Source organism: Vicugna pacos, chromosome 2 (assembly GCF_048564905.1).
Source record: "Vicugna pacos chromosome 2, VicPac4, whole genome shotgun sequence".
NCBI classification, from domain to species: Eukaryota; Metazoa; Chordata; class Mammalia; order Artiodactyla; family Camelidae; genus Vicugna; species Vicugna pacos.
In genome coordinates, this window is record NC_132988.1 from 69,922,121 (window position 1) to 69,942,532 (window position 20,412).

A 20,412-nucleotide genomic window follows, 5' to 3' on the forward strand; every position below is an offset into this window, starting at 1 on the left:
ATAAAAGACTGTCAAATTCTTGGTCTTGGTCATAGACATAGAATACAAACTTGTGGTTGCCAGGGGGTGGGTGGGAAGGGATAGACTGGGATTTCAAAATGTAGAACAGATAAACAAGATTATACTGTATAGCACAGGGAAATATACACAAGATCTTATGGTATCTCACAGAGAAAAAACTGTGACAATGAATATATATATGTTCATGTATAACTGAAAAATTGTGCTCTACACTGGAATTTGACACAACATTGTAAAATTACTATAACCCAATAAAAAAAAAGTTTAAAAAAAATTCTTGGTCTTGGGGAGAAAAATAAAGGGTTGGTGGGGAAGCTCAAAGGTATCAAAAGTATTTAATCTCAGATTACAATCACATATGCAAACCAATGTTAATTAACTGCACTCAGAAATGATACAATTCATACATTCAAATACTTCCACAAAGCAATCCAGCCCACAACCAAGGGAACAGACAGCAGTGTCTGAAAGCAGGAAGTTAAGTCAATACATGAACTTGAACAAGTTCTTTATTTTCCCTTTAGGCTCAGTTTCTTCAGTTGTTAACTGGAGGTTAGTAACAGTCTCAACTTCATAGGTTGGGTGAGAGGTTTAGATGAGATTATGCAGAGGATTTGGTAAATTTAAACTACTGTAACTTAAACGTAAATTAGATACTTATTAAAAGTAGCGCCCATGTGCAATGTCAAAATGTGAAACTACACAACTGTCAACTGGGATGGCTGAAGGGCCACAGCAATAAGCATGTAAAGGTTTTCATGAGCCATAAATTCCACAAGCACAGAGAGCTAGGACCACTGTAAAGCCACACTGTGGTCACTGATTATCCAAGCCTGACTCAGATGCAGTGAATTGTCCACAACCCGCTGGCATCTGTGCATGCCTGGTCCATTGCCTCCTGTAGTATGGATGGTCTGTGGTCTTAGACAAGAGCAAACCCTCCACTTGCGTACCACATCCTAGCCCCTCTTGCCTTTGCAGGATGGCTTCAGCCATTGTCCTCTCTCTCTTTTCTCATCGGTTTTCCCATCACCAGGTCATTCCCACCAGCAAATCAATAAGCTGCCATACTTCCCACTTTGAACAAAAAACCTTCTTGATGCCACATCTGCCTCTAGCTAATTCCTCACTACTTCGACACACTTTACAGCAAAACACTTCCAAAAATGTGACTATATGAGATCTCTCCAATTCCTCTTTTCCCATCCTTGTTCCTTCTGGAACCCACTCCAATCATGCTCTTGTCAACATCCTTAGTAACCTCATGAGCTGAAACCAACGCTCAAGACTCCACCTTCTCACCTGTCTGACTAGCGGCATCTGACTCCGTTTGTTTCTCTTTCCTTCTTGACACATTTCCTCTAGGCTCCAGGACACCACTCTCTCTTCTGGTTCTCCTCTTTCCTCACTGGTCTCCCCTTCTCATCCTCCCTCCTCTCCCCCCTTTATGCCCCTGGCCTGTACACACTGCACTGCCCAGGACCTGGCCCTGGCCCCTCCTCTTCCACCTCTCCCCTCCCCAGCCTGGTGAACACATCCCATGCTGTGACACTGAACGCCTTCCCAGTCTCAGTCTCCGGCCCAGGCTTCCTCCAGGATCTCTTCTCTTGTCAAGCCAGTCGCCCCCGGACCCTCTCCCTGTGGGTATTCACCGGGCACCTCAACCTCAACACTTCCAAAAGCAACTTTCTGCTTTTCTGCTCCCACATCTGTGCTTCCTTGCCCACCTCAGTGTAAGTGGCAACTCCACCTCTTAGTTACTCAGACCAAAAGCTTAACTAAGCCATCCTTAACTCTTCCCACACCACACATAAATCTTTCAACAAATCCTATTGACTCTACCTGCAAGCTACCTCCAGACTCTTGAGCACTGCTCACCCTACTCCCCCCACCGCTGTCCTAGTCCAGTGCACCACCAGCTCAGTTTCAAATGAGACCATGACTGCTCTCCCCTTGCTTCTGTCCTTCTGCTTTCTAGGTCATCCTCAGAATGGAGCCAGAGTAATTCAAATGGCAGACCATGTCGCTCTTCTCCTCAAAACCCGACGCACGCAGGGTAACTGGTCCCCAAGGGCCAGCATTGGGACCTCTCATCTCAAGGTTACTGTGTTTGCATTTCCTCTGCCAAAGCGTCTTCCCCCGACAGCTGCACGTCTCACCCACCCCTCAGTTCCTTGAGAGCTCCCCCGACCACCAGTAACAACCTCCTGACTATCTCCCTTCTGCACTTTACTTCTCCCCTAAAAAATCTGTCACCCCCTCAGACACTATAAATTTTATTTATATGTTTATTTGTTCATTGTTTCTTTATACCTACTACCATGTAAGTTCCATGAGGGAAGGGATTTTTTATCCATTCTCTTCACCATAGTTCTCCAGTATCTAAAACTGACTCTGAAGTCACTCAGTAGATACCTGCGAATGAGTGAATGAATGAAGGAGAGCAGTTTGAGCCTGAAGGAGTATGTACAATTAGAATGCATCCTCTTTTCCAAATAGCAGTTTACCACCAAGCAATCGATGACAGCAAACCACACAAGTTGCCAGATACCTCTATAGCCAGAATCTGCTTGCGAATGTTGGGTCTGTTTCTCACAGTTCCTGCTGGCCTGTAAATCAAACATTTCACAGTATCCAGAACTTACATTTTAAACTACTAAGAACAACAACAAAAATGGATCTAATCACTAAAACAGACCTCCTGGAATGCAGACAGAGAGCCCCTGGTACTTAGGAACAGGCGGCAGGAAATTAGCCCCCACTCTGCAATCCCTCTGATACTCATAGGATTATAACTCTGCGGGTCAAGAATTAAAAAGACCTTGAAAAACCATCTCACCCTTGTCTCTTACAGTTAGAAGTGCCATCTCAAGCTGAAGGCGTTATGTTGTCTTAAGTTAGAGGTGCAGTGTCTTTCACCTGCTCCGGCTCTCTGTGAGGAGAGATTTTTCTGAGGATTCCAGGCCTTTCCATCCCCCTTAACTCCCCCCTCTCCCCACAAAGAAGAGTGCTGGATGTGACTGGCAAGTCTGGGAAAGATAAGCAGTTTGCAAAGCTCAGCACTCCCACATCATCTTTCTTCCCAGGCCCCGGGGTTCTCTTCCACTTCCCGAGGGGCAGGCCCCCTGTCCCAGCCCAGCGGGGCCGACACACACCAGAGGGGGAGCTCGTTAGACGGCGCACTGCCTGCCCAAGTGAAAGCCTCGGGCTCCACCCCCTCCTCTTTTCTAAGAGGTATTTTCACTACATCTTTTTTTTTTTAATTGAAGAATGTGGTTGGTTTACAATGTTGTGTTAACTTCCGGTGTACAGCATAGTGATTCATTTACATATATATATATATATATATATATATATATATATATATACACACACACACACACACGCACATACATTCATATATACGTATACACACACACACGCATATATATATATATACACACACATGCACATATATATTCCTTTTCATATTCTTTTCCATTACAAGGTATTGAATATAGTTCCCTGTGCTCTACAGTAGGACGACCTTGCTGTTTATCTACTTTATAAATAACAGTAGATTTGCTATTTCTCAGCATGTTCAGAACCCAGGCAGGTCGGAGAGGTATGTTTTATTCACAAGCTCCTCAAGAACTTGAGCTAACTTTAAGAAACGGTATTGTCATATCTCCACTGGGTCTAATTATAACACTAACAATTCTCCTGGTCAGGGAATTCTTTCATATCTAAATGCCAGATTCTAAAGTTTAACATAATGCCTTCTTCCTCCTTGCACTTCATGAAAAAACCCACATTCTTGTGTCTCTGTGCATGTGTGTACGTGTGGTATGTGTGTACCTCTTTTCACACACAAACACACAAACATTGCACACAACCTACATCAAAGGATTTGAGAAGCCAGCGTTCTGTGCTTCCATACACTTAGAGGCCTTGGAGCTAGGCAGACATTCTGTGTTAAGGTCAACCACATTAGACTTTTCTAATAGTCTCCAAACTTTACTTGTTTCTGAGGCTTTGGACCCTTTTACCCACGTCCGTGTTTTAGCACGATATCCTCACATCAAGCCCTTGGTAAATACAGGTTAAAGAAAAAGAGAAGTTGCCTCAAACTGAAACCTAAATGCATCAGTTTTGTTCTGCTGAGAAGAATGTGCACCCTCCCTTCACCCTTAAAATATCCAAACCAAACTTCTCATTTTCACCTGAATATGCACCTTGTCTTTCTGACTTCACTATTTCTATTCATAATATGCTGATTGTCCCAAATCCCCAGGCTCAAAAACTGACTTCGCTTCAACTTTTCCACCACTTAATATCATTCAAGTCCTTTCTCTCAAACTAATCCTCTTTCTTCCAGTCACCTTCAAGTCCTCATTGCCTCACAGTGAAACGCTCCAAGAACCAAGTCCCAGTGTCCCACATATCATTTCTCACAGCCAAATGCTACACAGATTGTACCAAAATAGTGTCTAAATTACTGCCAGGAAAGCTGTTTTGAAGTCTCACATCTAATATGCCTAGGTCTTATCACTTACTACCTTTGTGATTCTGGTCACATAAGACTGTGTATGTCAGTACTCACTCAAAAAAATCAAGACAATAGTGTTGAATTCATAGGCTTGTTATAAAAATTAGACAGCCTTATCCAAAGTGCTTAACACAGTATTCAGCACATAGTAAGTGCTCAATAAATGTTAGATATTAATATTACTCTGTTATTCTCTCTTAATAGTTTCAACTGTCTCATCATTACTTCAGGATAAAATAGATTCAGAAAATTAATATCTTTATTTCCATGTTGGACCCAAAAACTGCTTGTAAGACTGTCTGCTAACCAAACCCCCTCACTTTGCACTTGAGAAATTGAAACTCAAAGTTAGGTAATTTAACCCAAGTCAAAACTTAACTTCATCATTTAAGGCCCTCTGCGTCTGGTCTCTAATTGCGTTTTGACATCATCTCCCATGTTACCTATGGAAACATTCTAAAGTGCTCACTAGACCCAACTTACCACCCCTGCCTTTAGAGCCCTTTCTACTGCATCAACGGTGGCAAAGCCTGCTGCTTTCTCTCCATCTCTGCAAATCCAACCTGGCCCTCATGGCCCTTCTCAAGCCCCATCTTTTCCAAGAAACCTCCCCTGCTAACTTGTCTAGAGTACAGGCCCCCTAGTCCAAGCTTCCTAACTCCCACGGCTGTGTACTGTCTGCATCAAAGTTATAAAAATCCCTATAGGTGAAAAGTTACAGGCTCAAGTCTTGTCCTTTCAGCAATTTTAAGCTCGTTGGGGCAGAGGTATGATCTCAAATGTGTTCAAATGTCCCCAGTGGACACCAGTCTTTGGGGAAAAAGAGAAATCAATGGCTATTTTTGGAAGTGGGGATTCTCAGGAGGGACTGGGCTCACAGTAGGACCCTGTGGCCTAGCTTGGAGATCACCGTAACTCCTTCATGCATTCAGCCACATGTGCTCACAAGTGAGGACAGGCAGCTGGGGATGCTTTATATTGTAGAATGCTACACAAATGTTCCCTAGAGGAGAATAGATGTCCCCTGAACATTACAAAGACCACATGATAGAACAGGTAAGAGAAGTCTCCAGTAGTACAATCAACACTGCTAGGACCCAGAGGGCTGTGGTGCAAAGTTCCCATGTATTGCAGCAACTTTTAGCTGATCTGATTAAGAACAAAGCTACCCCAGGCACACAGACTATGGGAATACTTGTGATTGATGCAATGCAACTTTAGTTCCCAAGCAAGAAAGGAAATGGGGTACGATGTACAATGGTTGAACACTAAAGGTCTGGAGTCAAAAAGCACTGTGTTTGAATTCTGGTTCAAGCTGGTATGAGCAATCCTGTTAGCATCCTGTGAGCAAACTAAGAAAAGCAAGGCTCAGAAAGGTTACCTGTAAAACAGGAGTAAGAGATAAGTTATAAAAAGGGCTTGGTCCACCTAATAACATTTCACTAAATGAAAAATTAGGTGTAGGTGGTGTTATTATCACCATCACCATCATCATCTACCTCGAGCCATAGAAGGAAGTCAATATCAGATTCCTTCTGTGTCCCAGCACCCCTCAGGCCTCTCCCCACTCCATTCCCACCCAAACCCGGTGTCTCTGCTGGCTAGAAGGGATCTTAAGCTCCATGTCAACAGAGGGCCTGACGTCTCAGCTGGCTGTAAGAACTCATGCTCCATTCCCCAACCCAGAGACTGGGATTCTCTCCCATGAATTGGCTGATTGCCCTACTATAGAGACAGTCACACAGGCAATTTCCTTTATCAGGTATAAATTCTCAGTATGCAACAATCTGGCCACAAGAATGAAATCAAATAAGCATTTTCAAGATCTGCTAAAGAAGCAGCTCCAACAACAACATTTCCAAATCCTGAGCCGAGGGAAAGAGAATGACTTTCATCAGAAATGACAGGAGCCAGCTGCTCCAGGAAAGATGTAAGCAGGGTGAAGAGTGGACGTTAAAGAGGACATTACATGCCAAAGGGCTCACCAAGGCTGTAAACACTAACAGAGAAGGGGACACATCTTCTCTCAAAGGCAATTAAAAATTAATCGCGACACATGCTGAAATTCTGAACCCAGCCAAATTCTTTTTTCCTCACTTCATCTCCTCCAGGCTCTTATCACCACAAGGCAAAGAAACTCTTTGATGTCTTTTATTTTAGTTGCAAATCTATTTTCATAGCTATTGGGGGATTGGGGGAGGAGATGCTTTTTTTTCCCCCACTCATTATTAAGAAAGAACAAATAGTTGTGAACTTAAAAATTCTTCTCATTTTTTTAATCTGGATTTTTCATAAATATTTGTTGCAATTGCACAATGTTTATGTTCAAGAGAGTCATTTAGGAAAGAACAGCACATTCTCTAGCATTCCAGAACATGAAATCAGGTAAGAGGAGATCTTTTAAGAAAAGAAAATAAAAACTGTTTTAAAGAAAAATATCCAAGTATTTACTTTCTTTGCTACATCTTAAAATGATTAAATAATCAATAACAGGATAACAAGCAGAGGAGATTTATATTTTTTTTAATGAGGCCCAAATGCCAAATAACATTCCAATCTTAGTTTTAAAAGAAGCACTTCTACTGGTTATATTTATCAGCATTGGAAATTTTACAGATGCAAGAAAAATATTAAGACATTCTAAAAATTAATATTTTTCACACATCTTAAAATTTTTTAATGGATAATACTTTTAAAGGCTATTATTGAGCCTAGAATTTAAAGCCAGGAAAATTAGCATTTGTACTCAGGGCCAAAGGCAGGAGAAAATATGACAGATAAGAAATGTGGATATAATTTTTAAAGGTTTTCACCAAAAATTTACTTGCAGTAATTGTATTTTCCAGATCTAAAATAGTCTAGTGGGGGAGGGTATACCTCAGCGGTAGAGTGTATGCTTAGCATGCCTGAGGTCCTGGGTTCAATCCCTTGTACCATCATTTAAAAAAAAAATTAAAAAAAAAACCTAATTACCACTCCCCCCCCAAAAAAAACACCCCAAAATAATAATTTAAAAAATAGTCTGGATCATGGTTTGACAAAAATATGAGAAACTAGGACAGTCCACTAGGCCACTGTATCAGTCTCCTACTGCTGCTGTAACAAACTGCCACACACCTGACAACCTAAAACAATGCAAATATATTATCCTATAGTTCTGGAGTTCAGAAGTCTGGAACAGGTTGCACAGGGCTAAAATCAAAGTGTCAGTGGGCTACATTTCTTTTGTAAATGCTAAAAGTGATCTGTTCCCTTGCCTTGTTCAATGCCCAGAGGCTACCTGCACTCCCAGGCTCATGGCTCCCTCCTTCCATCTTCAAAGCTAGTGACATCCAATCAAGTCTCTCTTTCACCACCCTCTTCCATTTATAAGGATGCCCCAATGGATAATACAGGATAATCTCCCTATTTTAGGGTCAACTGATCAGCAACCTAATTCCATCTGAAAACTTAATTCCTCTCTGCCATGTAACATATAAACAGGTTCCAGGGATTCAGACATGGATATCTTGGGAGCCATTCTTCTACCTGCCACAGCCTCCAGGTCCCATGCAACGTGCTGGAAGTCCTCACAGCTGTGGCCTTAATGCACATGAGTGCTTCCCAGCATTCATCCCTCCTTTTTCTTTTAACTGAACCTCAAATTTCCCTCCAGTTAACCACCCCACACTCCACTTTGAGTTGCTGTAAATCAAGAGTGAAACATCTCAATCCCGGCTAATCAGAGCACTGCATCCCCTGAGCACAGCGAACAGTTCAAGGATAAGCTCATGACTTGAGCTGGGTAGCCAGTAAAAGACCTACCTGGATCTATTACTGCACTGCCAAAACAGAAGAGTTCTGTCTAGTGGGTAGAAAAGTAGACTGATAGCCTAGAGTTGCTGGTGACACCTTTGCCACAACTAGGACAGTCACAATCTTATCCTGACAGAGAGAAGAAAAGTCAACACAGAGGAAAAATGATAAAGTAAGAAAGAGGGAAGGGAAAAAGGGAGGGACAAAGGAAGGGGAGTGGGGAGAGAGAGAGACTGATTTCTGACATTATTTGAGCCCTAGATTCAGCTATACCTGACTTTGATTACCTGATCCATTTTGTTTTCCTTAACCACTGTCAACTGGGTTCCTGTTATTTGCATCCAAAGGAGTCATGATTAATACAGGAACTTTCTCTCAGTGAAATAGAAAGAAGGAATTTCAATAAATAAGTTGAAATGAAAAAGAATTGTCTGGAATACACAAGATATAGTTGGTGTGGAATCCATATGGAATAACTGCTTTTGCACTATTCCTTATTCAACTCCTCCCCCTACTGCTATATTCCAATAAATTAAGCAACACTAAAATGAGATACCAACATGAAGATAATACATGAAAATAGAACCCTTAAAGAGCTGTCACATGGTGAGCTGAGTGTCTGGAGAGCTTACAAGTCCATGACATACTAAATCCATTCCTGGAAAGCCCTGGTGGCAGGCAGACCTATCAGAAATGTAGGGACTGGAATGAGGTAGCTTTCCTTGAATATAAGTGTTTTTTTAAAAAGCATAGACTAAGACATACTAATAATAATAACTATCATTCCAGCTTGCTTACCATGTGCCAGCATTTTATGAATCCTTTAAAACGCTATGAAGTAAGCAGTACTTCAGTAAGAACAGAATGGCCATCATCAAAAAGTCTATAAATGATAAATGCTGGAGAGGGTGAGGAGAAAAGGGAACACTTCTACACTGCTGGTGGGAATGTAAACTGGTGCAGCCACTGTGGAAAACAGTATGGAGTTTCCTTAAAAAGCTAAAAATAGAGTTATTGTGTGATCCAGTAATCCCACTCCTGGGCATATATCCGGAGGGAGCTCTAATTCAAAAAGATACCCGACCCCAATGTCCCTAGTAGCACTATCGACAATAGCGCTGACATGAAAGCAACCTAAATGTCCATCGACAGATGACTGGATAAAGAAGATGTGGTGTACGTATAGACAAAGGAATACTACTCAGCCATAAAAGAGAATGAAAAAATGCCATGTGCAGCAACATGGATGGATTTAGAGATTATCATACTAACTGAAGTAGGTCAGAGAGAGAAAGACAAATATCATATGATATATGTGGAATCTAATATGGAATCTTATATGCGGAATCTAAAAAAATGATACAAATGAACCTATTTACAAAACAAAAACAGACTCATAAACATATAAAATAAACTTATGGTTACCAAAGGGAAAAGAGGGGATACATTTTAAATTTGAGATTAACAGATACATACTACTATATATACAATAGACAAACAACAAGGACCTACTGCATAGCACAGTGAACTATATTCAATATCTAGTAATAACCCATAATGGAAATGAATCTGAAAAAGAATATCACTTTGTTGTACACCAGAAACACTGTAAATCAACTAGACTTTAATTAAAAAATATTTCTTAAAAACCCTATGAAGTAAGTAGTAGTAATATGCCTATGTTACATACGAGAAAATGATGCTTTGAGAGGTTAAGTTCATCAGCCAGAAAAGTGGTAGAGTCAGGATTTTAAACCACACAGTGAGCAGAGTTGTGCCCCTGACCATCCGATGGAGGAGAGGCAATGAACAATAATAGGTCCTCTAATGCATGTACTGGCTAGAGTTTAGATTAACAAATGGACTCTACCTGTGAAAAAGAGAGGTTGCCATACATACAAGAAGGAGAACTCAAACTCATATAAGTAATTATTTCAATCATTCTTTCTGCTTTTATTTGTGTGCATTAGTACATATAAAACTACATGTACTAAACAGGAAGAAAAATTGTAGGAAATGTAATTTACTATTAAAGTATCTGAAGAGTCATGTATTTAATCCTATTTTGCTTTCTATAAGTTTCCTAAATACTATTTTTATCAGTCATTTCAAGAACAAGACAGACTGCTGCTCATAACTTATTCTAAATTCCACTAAGATTCATCATGATGAATTTGTGGCCCTCATTTTTATAAACAAGAGACTGACATTTTACCACAAAATCTCTCCTACAGATTTACAGTTAGTCAGCAAAGTCATGTAAACGTACTTGGAAAATTGGGGTAGATCAATTACATGTGGGCGCCGAGATTCCTAAGCTAGAAGGCTCTTCCCACGCTTTCCGATCCATTCTAAAGAATACACAACTCTTAAATTCTGTCCTACGAGGTAGATAAATCTTCTTACAGTCCCGATAAAATAACAAAACATTTTAATAATATAATTGTTCATACTTTGAGGTACTTGATAACTAGAAACATGATTAATTCATGGCAACTTTCAGAGACTGCATAACCAAATATTTTAAAATTATGTTCAAATGTCAAGAAGAACAGAGCCAAATTAAAATGCTTAAAATCAACACTTTCCTATATTGCTAAGGTCACAGGACCTCAGGTTGTACAAACTTCTTCAAAAGTTATTTGTCAAAATGTAGCATACTAATGTGGTTTTACTCAGGAATCAACTTCTAGGGCTCTCTCCGAAAGTGGTCATTTGAAAAAGGCAATAATCTACGTACAACATCATGTGGCACTGTTCACTATCATGAGAAAATGGATACCATTAGGGAAATAATTACATAAATTAAGAGCTATTAGTATGATGGGATGAAAATGATGTTTACAAGGAGTTTGTAATGATATGGAAAATTATACTAAAATATTAAACAAAACAAAAACAGGTATACCAAAAATCGCCCAGAATCTGTGTATCAAAAGAAGACTGACTAGAATATGATAAATTATAACAACAGTTTGATATTTGTGATGATTGTCAAAAATCTGGGGAATACAGAAAGAGAAGATATTTACAATGGGCACATATAAAGCATCTACAATCAGAACAAAAGCTGATTAATTAAAAAGAATAATTCAGCAACTTACAACAATAGAAGTAACACAGCTTAGAAATAAAAGCTGATCTCTATCTAAGGAAGTCTAAGGAGAGGGTTCCCAAAATTCTTGTAATAGCAATCCTCTTTGAGGAAGCATTAAGGTTCCTTTTAAATCTTCACTGTCGATATATCCAGTCAAAGTAGTATAACCAAGCCCTTCATACTGAAACCACTCATGATTTTAGCAGGCAATTTGGCATTGTCCCTAATGGATTTCCAAGGTAATCTAGGTTGGCTACACACAAGCGAACAATGCTTAAAGATAACCATCCTGGAGACAGACGTGACCTTGGAGATTTCTTAACATTTCTGAGCAATATTATGATGATTTGGTACAATGACAAAAGAAAACAAAAGTATGAGGAAGAAATATTTCAGCTAAACAGCAGTAAGTTGCTGGTGACAGGTAACGTGCTGCATTTAATAACATCTCCATCTAAAGCTCAAAGCATTTAACTTTAATCATTCTGATGTTCAATAGAGGAGTGGGAGTTACATCAGTAAAGTGTATGCTCTTTAGTTACAAGGAAGAGCAATGGCTTAGGTGGCTGAAATCAAAAATTTTACAAAGGATCCCTTTACACCTTCTTTAAGACACTTTTTAGTATTGCTGCTGCAAACTGGATTGGCAGATGCCGGTCGTAGCTTATTTTACTTCCACTGATGCCAGCAACAAGGCAAGTTATCCCAAACAGACTTGAGGGCAAAATTAGTGGACACTCCAAACCTTGCACATAATTCAATTCAATTTGCCAAACATTTATTGAGCACAACCACAAAAGTGTAAAAACTGATAAGCCTAGGTCCTTGGCTTTGTGGAGTGAGAAAAGATGTCACAAGAAGCCTTGATAACATTGAACAATTGTATAGCCATTGTTTCAATCCTCATTTTCCTGGGGACCAATTAAACCTGGAGAGGGACATAGAACAGGGGCATTTTAGGAAATTCAGAAATAGGCAAATCCAAATATGATAATAACCTGTTTATTAGATCTATGCATTAAATAACAAATATCTGAGAAGCCACAAGGTACGAAGCTCTGTTTTATGTACGGGGATAGAGCAGTCCTCAAGACAAAGTCTTTGCTCTCTAGAGCTCTACACCAGTGGAAACACATACTCTGTGCCAAGGAGAAGGTACAGTGACCCACACTACACCTTGAAACCCAAACAAGTACCTGAAAATGATGAAAAAATGTTTCTCAGGAAACTGGATATTTGAGAGGACAAGATCAGCAACTTTGTTAAGAATAGAATGAAATGGAATTAGCAACTGGGAAATAAACAGGGCAGAGAAAGATGGGCATGCCCCAATTCCAAGAGTGGGAGGGGGAGAGGGAAGAGAGCTGAGCACCAGAGCCTCACAATTCTTCCTCTGATGATACTCAGGCAATCTCACAGCCGTGACTTTGAAACAAAAGGACTCAAGGAATTCTTTTTTAGATTCTCCAATTTCTACAGAACTATAATTATTTCCTAAGCCACATGTGTCACAGAACAAGCCTCCTTACCCAATGAGGTCAGCCAGCGAGCTGCCCACAATTACCCTCAGCATCTACCAAGGCCATATTCTGAGACAGAAATGAAAGAGCTCCTGAGATGCCACAGAAGTATGCTCCTGATCTTACAAAACACTTCTACACATACATACACAGTGCATACACATTCACATGTGCACCTATATGTATGTATGTGCATACGTGTGGGTATATGTATATACTGTGTATGTATGTAGGCATGGGTGTATGTGCGTATATATGGGTGGAGGTAGGTAGGTAGCTCCTCTCTGGTTGACAAAGGAGCAGCAAACTAGGTCACAGTTCAAAACCTATTTGCCCATTTTCCTGCGAGTGAATCATACTTTCCCACATACCAAGAGGGCATTTTTCCACCAGGTGGAAAAAGAAGGAAGAAGTCATATCCCATACTACACACTTCATGGTTCATATATTGAAGTAGAGTCAGTTTACAATGTTGTGTCAATTTCTGGTGTATAGCGCAATGTTTCAGTCATACACACACAGACGTATATTCCTTTTCACACTCTTTTTAATTATAGGTTACTACAAGATATTGAATATAGTTCCCTGTGCTATACAGAAGAAACTTGCTGTTTATCTATTTTTATATACAGTAGTTAGTGTATGTGTATATGTGTGTGTGTGTGTGTGTGTGCGCGTGTGTGTGTGCGTGCATGTATACATTTTCTAACCTGCCCCCATCACAGACTGCCTTCTCCCACTTAAATAAAAGCCTTTCTAGTCTAGGGGGGTGAAGCAGATCAGACATATATTTTTAATTGGTTTCCTAAGCCAAATACTAAAAAAGTATGTATTGTGTTTCTAGTCTTTAAAAGCATTTACAGAATTGGCAGAATTAATCTATTCTGTTAGAAATCAAGCCACCCTTTGTGTGGGGCTAGTGCTAAGGAAGTGGCCCAAGCATTAGCGCTGTTCTTATGGACAGAGGTGCTGGTACCTACATGTGCTCCCTTCGTGAGGAATCAGCAAGGTGCCACTTACACACTCTTTTCTGCAGGTGTATTATATCTCAATAGAAAGTATTTGTTTTTAATTCAGCTTCCTAAAAATTTGTGGTTTGTTACTAATTCATATTTATCTCTTCCTGAGACAGTAAAGTATTCACAAATTATTTGGAAACATGAAATTTTCTCTAGCCAATTTATAGATCAATAAATATAAACTAATTAATTCCACAAACCTTATTAGTCTTTCCTAATTGTGTCACTGACCAAATAGCACCTCCAAGCAGATACATAAAACTGTTTTTAACTCAATTATGGGGAAAAATTAATTATATGTAGAGGAGTACATTTTACCAAACCTCCAGGTTAGCAATCCCCTTATGCATGGGAACAGGGGAAAGAAATCTCATTGCTGCACATTAAATTTTTTAAATGTATTTTTAAATTCCTTTTAAAAACTACATAAATGTTATAACCCAAAGCCATATGATACAATTCTGCAATTACAAGACTGAGGAGTCAAGTCTATTTTTATCTTTATTTCTTCTCTTCACTCAACTTGAAAATGGTAAATAGAAATGATAACAATAAAAAGGAGAAATCTCATAAAGCAGAGGAACTTGGGAACAAATAAACCTCCAGCAACACAATCTAATAGTACCATTACTCATCTCTTTCTCACCAAATTAAAGCGTACTTGTACTACTTTCTTCCCTGAAGAAAAGAGCTACTAAAGTAGTTACGTGAGCAAAAAAACTGGACCAAAGTCTAACCCTGGGCCTTTCACACATGAGCTTGCTAATTCCATCTGAAAATTTAATCAAAGCAATCTATTTTATTCCTTGTAGAATATGTAATCATAAATTAGCTTTTTAATTTATATATCAAAACATTGGACCTTTAAGTAATCAAATGTTTGAGAAATAAAAAGTAAGACAGCTTTGTTTTCTCTATTTGTTTGAAGACTGGTAAAAAAAAATTCTTCTTTCAAAAGATACATATTGATGGCTGAATGCTAGCAACTACAAATGACAAATGTGACTTCACAGACACTGTCTTCTCAGTGCAGTTCTCAGTCAGTCTCCTCCCCTCCAACCTGCTCCTCCTGCAGAGGTCTAGGTTTGGGAAGGAGCTCTAACAACGCTAAGCACTGAGTAGGAAGGGAGTGTTCTGACATAGGATGATACACACCTGTATACAGATGCCTCTGGGCCTGGATCTTGGGGTTCCTTCATTAGTTTACAAGTGTGGAATCCCCCCAGCTCTCCACTATGCACTACAGCAGGTTGCTGTCTGACCTCTCAAGCTTCATTTCCTTCAAATCTAAACTAGGCACAATGTGTCCCCCCCTCCTAGCACAGAGGGGAGAATTAGGTGACACAAGGCACATAAAGCCACTAGCACTGTGCCTGCCATGTAGCACACAGGCAGTGACTTGTAACTGTGTCTGCAGTAATAAAAACTTTTCGTCTAAAGGATGGCTTTACAAAATCACTTGACAAATACACAATTTACAGAGATTAATACTCTGCCAAAAAGAAAACCATCTTTTAAAGTAACCCAAGTTAAATATGTGTATAAAAAGACTTTGAATGGAGTCTGGCTTCCTGCCAGATGACTTTTAGTCTTTGAATTCAAAACAAGTATATTATTATAAACAGATTTTAAAAAGACCATGGACTTTGGAGTGACAGGTTACAAGTCACACTCTGAGCCTCAGTCTCCTCACCCATAAAATGGGAATAATTCCCATATCAAGTAATACTGAGGTTTTAGATGTTATTTGCCGAAGGCCTACCAGAATCTTATACATCAGTAGACAATTATTTTAAAGCAGATGGCACAAGAGAAGTCATCAGAGGGATTACTCAAAGCTGGAAAAATTTAAGAGAAAACTTTCCATTCTCTGTACTTCATTTTCCCCTTCTTTGTACCATTCTTATACTTTGTTTCTCTTCTAATCAGATGTGCTCCTCATGCCATACAAGTTGATTTAATTTGCTTTATCTTGGTATCTTCTTCCAGCCCCTCCATCACCCTCCAAATACCTACCAGTGGCTTGTCCAAAGACAGCAATAAATTGACACCTGAAAAGTCCAACTGCAGGAGAATTTTTACATCACTACAATTCAGCCTGAGGAAAGTGGGACCCTCCTCTGGAAATAGGAAGTGAAGAATAGAAAAGTTCCTAGACTACAGATTATTTCTTTAACTATCAATGGGAGAAATTTCAGAAACAGCATTTTGCTTAGCTTACTTCATTCCCTACTTTCTACTAAGATAAGAGTGACATCTGAGAACAAGGCTTACCTATTTGCACCATTTCTTCATTACCAGCCTGGAAAGGAGGGGGAAAAGTAAGAAAAAGAAACAGTTACTGGGTTTCATCTTATCACCTCGTGAGTTTTATTTCTACCATTAATGCTTTTCAGGAGCTGGCTAATCAGGAGGTGCTGGAGACCGGGGTTGGTGTCTAAAGGCTGCACCTCCGCTTGTAGAAGGTCCTTGCGGCAGAAGCATGAACCAGTTCAATAACAATTGCTCATTTCAATTTTAATTTAACATTCATGAAGCCAGCAAAAATAAATACTGACACTCAATATTCTCTTCTGAAAACTCCTCAGCGGTAGAAAAGAAAGGCTCTGAATTTATACGTGCAAAGAAGTCTGATTTATCAGATTTGAAGTCAGAAATCAGCTCGACAATTTTATACTTTTTACCCTATGGTCAGACCAGGCGGACCAGAGACGCTACCAAAACTCACAGAGAAATTCTGTACCCAAAGTCCCACCGGCCCTGCGCTGATGATTTACTACAAACGGCTCGGCTTGTCCCGCTGAGCCTTCTCAAGGACTCTTCTGAGAACATCGGGCTTCACCTTGAGTCTCCAAAGGGTGGGGGCTGGGCCGAAAAGAAACAGAGCTGCACTCAATTTAGCTTTAAAAAGAGGAGGAGTTGTGCAGAGGGGGAGGGGAGAAAAGCGGCCGGCGCCTCCAGCCTCTGCCCAGGAAAATGCAGGGCAGGAAACGTCCCCGGGCCCCCCTCCACAACTGTCAAACCCCAGGCCGGCCGCGGTCCTCCCAGGACACGTGTCTACTGGATCGCTCCCTGTCCGGCCCAAGGACTTCCTGAAACCCCCGCCTCCGGCTGCCCGAAAAAGCTGTGAGTCAGTGAGGAGAGAAAGCCCCGCGAACCCGACTCCGGCTGCAGCAACCAGAGTACTGGGATCCTGGACCCAGCGTCCAGAACTTCATTCAAGCGCCCAGACCGCCCTCCGGAAAGGGGAAACCCAGACGGCCCGGCGCGGATGCGAATTGGCTGCAGTTTGTCACCAGGAATTGTTACGAATGCTGCAAAGTGAAGCCCTAGGTGTGACAAGCCTGGGCTCCCCGAGTGGGAGTCCTAACCTCCCGTGCAATTCAAACCCCCACCCCAGAAAGCCCCGCACGCTGCGCCCAGCCCTTGAAACACCGTTCGTGAATGCACAAGATAACAGGGAAGGATGGGAGGGGGAGGAGGAGAGAGAGGAGGGGAAAGAGGGGAGGAACTTTTTCGGGAAAAGGTTGGGTTTGAGTTTTTTATTATTATTATTTTCCACTTACTTGTCCATCAGCTGAAGTCCTAACCTCTACCAGAGCGGCTGCTATCAACCAAAGTGACAGGAGAACCATCACGAGTCGAGTTCACTTTTCAACCACTGGGCAAAACAAATGCCCAGAGCAAATCCCCCCAAAATAAGTTTCTTTAAAAGTAAAAATCAAAATAAAAAAGGAAAAAAAATACAGAATTAAAAAAAAACTGATCTTCCGTGCTTTGCTTCAATGAAAATGAAATCTGAGCTCTGAGACTGGCCCCCTCTGCTCTGCAGTTCTTTCCACTTCACCTTCTCACCCCGTCCTCCCAAACAGAGTGTGCAGGAGCGAGAAGGTGCTGCGAGCTGGGCACGGGCTGCGCCAGGAGAGGGGGAAGGGACGAGGGGTTTCCAACTATCTCTGCCCGAAGCGGCTTTTCCTAGGCTTTTCGAGCACCATTGGTCCCTAAGGTTAGCGCTGAGAATGCTTGGGTCCCCTGGAGCACAGCAGGGGGAAGTATTAGCGAGAGAGACGAGCGAGCGGGAGCGGGAGAAAGAGGCAGGGAGAGGGCGACTCCGCCGCTCGCACAGAGGTGGGGGCGGGAGGAGCCGGAGGGGAGGAGGAGGAGGCAGGCAGAGGAGGTGGGAGGAGTGGGCCGCTCGCCGGCTCCTGTTGCTCGCAGAGTGGCCGTCTGCTCGCTGCCGGCGACCCGCAGGGCGCTAATAAGGCGGCCGGAGCCCCCCGGGCGGCCCCTCCCGCCGCGGCGCCCACGTCACGCGAGGCCGGGGCCCGCGCCCCCCGCGCCCGCCCGGGCGGGCGCGGCCGGCGCGGGAGGAGCGGGGAGGAGTGGGGAGGCCGGCGCCGGCGGCTGGCCCCAGGCAGGGTCAGGGTTTGAAACCACGAGGGGACTCGAGTGGCCCGGACTCGCCCCCCACACCTCCCCTCAACCCGGGATCCTGTCCTTCCCGGCGAGATGGGCGAGGGGAGGTGGCAGTCCAGGAGAGCCACGGGCCCCGACTGGCGGGACCTGCTTTGAGTTAATTATAGGAAGGGGGAGGGTCCAAAGGCCGGTCCTGGGCTTTAGGAAATTCACCTCGTCCTACCTCCACTGCTCTCCCAGCCGGGGACCCGTCTCCCCGGAGAGAACCCCGGGAACCTTCCGGTCTGGTCGTTAGGATGCGGTCACCTCCCCTCCGGACACCAGACGCCTAGCACGTTTTTTCTTTTTTTCTTTTGGGATGTGCTTCCTCTCCCCTTTAAGTTGTTTATACTTTATTAGTTTATATTAGTTTTAAACGATGCCATGTGTCTTTCTTGAGTCACCCGGATGCTTCCGTTTATCACAAGAGTACACACACAGGCCCAGTGTCTCTTCCTCTCACCAAGATTAAGTTATCAAATGATTTCTGCCCTGTGTGGCTCGGAGCTTCCTGGGAAGAGATAACACCAACCTGGGCTCCAGAGACTTCAGAGTTCGCTGGAATCCAAGCCCAGGCCCACTTCCTTAGCGTTGACTCCTGTGGGCGCTTTCCAGGGAGGAGAGGGATGGAAAAGGAAATACTTCCAACTTCCACTGACCAGTTTCTGACACTCCCTCTCTAGAACAGATCATGAGAGAAGAGTGAATAGGCACAAATTTAGGTCTGATTTTCAAGACTTCAACTGGAAGGAGTCTTTCAGAGGCCTGCCTAAAAGAAAATGTGCAGAAACTACTGTTTGTTTTGGTAAGGGATGCCTCAATACGTCATAGTTCCTTTTCTTTTAAAAACGGTGTGAGTTTGGAGGGTTTGGAGGGCATACTTTGATTCATTATTTAATCGTTGCATCTTTACCTTACAGGTGGTTTGTGTTCACTGATGTGTTGTCTGCTAAGTCTTCTCAAAATCGTGTATACAGGGCACTTACATGTTCAAACGAGAAACCAAATGGCCCCACCTAGTAACGTGGGGTATTACATTAATTAGTTATTAGCTGGATCCTGTTTAGACCTCAGCACCGAAGTATCTCTAAAGCAGTTTTTTTCCTTCAATTAAAGCCTTCAGCACTTTTGTAACCTGTCATTGACTTACTATCTGGGAGTGATTTGTTGAATTTTGTACTTAATTTTCTTATTTATTATAAAGAAATAATCTTCATATTCTATAAATAAAAATTATATCAACTTATGGCAACAAGTAAAAGAATAATAGAGTACAAATCAGAAACCCTAGGGTCTAGGCCCTGCTAACAGCTGTCTGGCCTTGACAAATCTCTAAAACTCTATTTTGGTTTTCCCCCTATGAGATATTTCAGCTCTACAGTTCTCTGATTTTAAGGAATAGCAAATATTGTATTTAGCATGGAGTTACAGCAGTCCTTTTTGTTTTGGTTTCATAAAATTCAGACGTTTATCATTATCATAACTTCTGGAACAATAAGGAATTCATGTGACTTTCATGAAAACAGTGGCTTTAGAAATTTTTGGCCATGACAGTTAAAAGATGTATTTTGCACTATGACCCAATAAAAGTTTCATGATTCAGTACTTACTAGGTACAACCACCCTGATATTTGCTATCCCATTTATTTTGTTTTGTTTTCCCAAATCCTTAGGATATACACTTCATTGATTTCACAACCCACTGAGTTCATGACCCTCATTCTGAAAACATTAACTTGAGAGTATATAATAAGGTTTATATTCTTGGATTCTAAATAAGTTGAGTTCTTATTAATAAGGTTCTCCCAATGTACTCCAAGACAAAGTTTCCCAAAGTGTGATGTGGAATGTTAGATGTTTTACCAAAAAAAAAAAGAAGAAGAAGAAGGAGTCTCTGACAGTCAACTGAAGTTTGTGAACCGCTCATTTGAACAGAATGAAATGGATTTATTTATTTCAAAACTTCACAGACTTTAT

The 20,412-nt window shown here is 41.5% G+C and overlaps 1 protein-coding gene and 1 long non-coding RNA gene across 15 annotated transcripts in view; one reads left to right on the plus strand and one right to left on the minus strand.

Annotated features, from left to right (window-relative positions):
- The window catches only part of ADAMTS3 (ADAM metallopeptidase with thrombospondin type 1 motif 3), a 486,980-nt gene that overhangs the window by 230,999 nt on the left and 235,569 nt on the right, over window positions 1–20,412 (minus strand). For 13 of the 14 annotated variants that reach the window (XM_072941169.1, XM_072941192.1, XM_072941176.1 and 10 more), the window contains 2 exons: window positions 18,968–19,114; window positions 16,255–16,282 (listed from right to left, as the gene is read on the minus strand). In XM_072941169.1, the coding sequence (XP_072797270.1) occupies window positions 16,255–16,282; window positions 18,968–19,114 (175 nt within the window). Of the gene's footprint in view, window positions 1–16,254; window positions 16,283–17,546; window positions 18,075–18,967; window positions 19,115–20,412 lie in introns of those variants that run through there. The other variant, XM_006212519.4, reaches the window with a different exon arrangement.
- On the plus strand, window positions 19,099–19,569 carry LOC140686754 (uncharacterized). The gene is made up of 2 exons (XR_012060643.1): window positions 19,099–19,240; window positions 19,356–19,569. It is a non-coding gene; the product is annotated as an uncharacterized lncRNA (long non-coding RNA).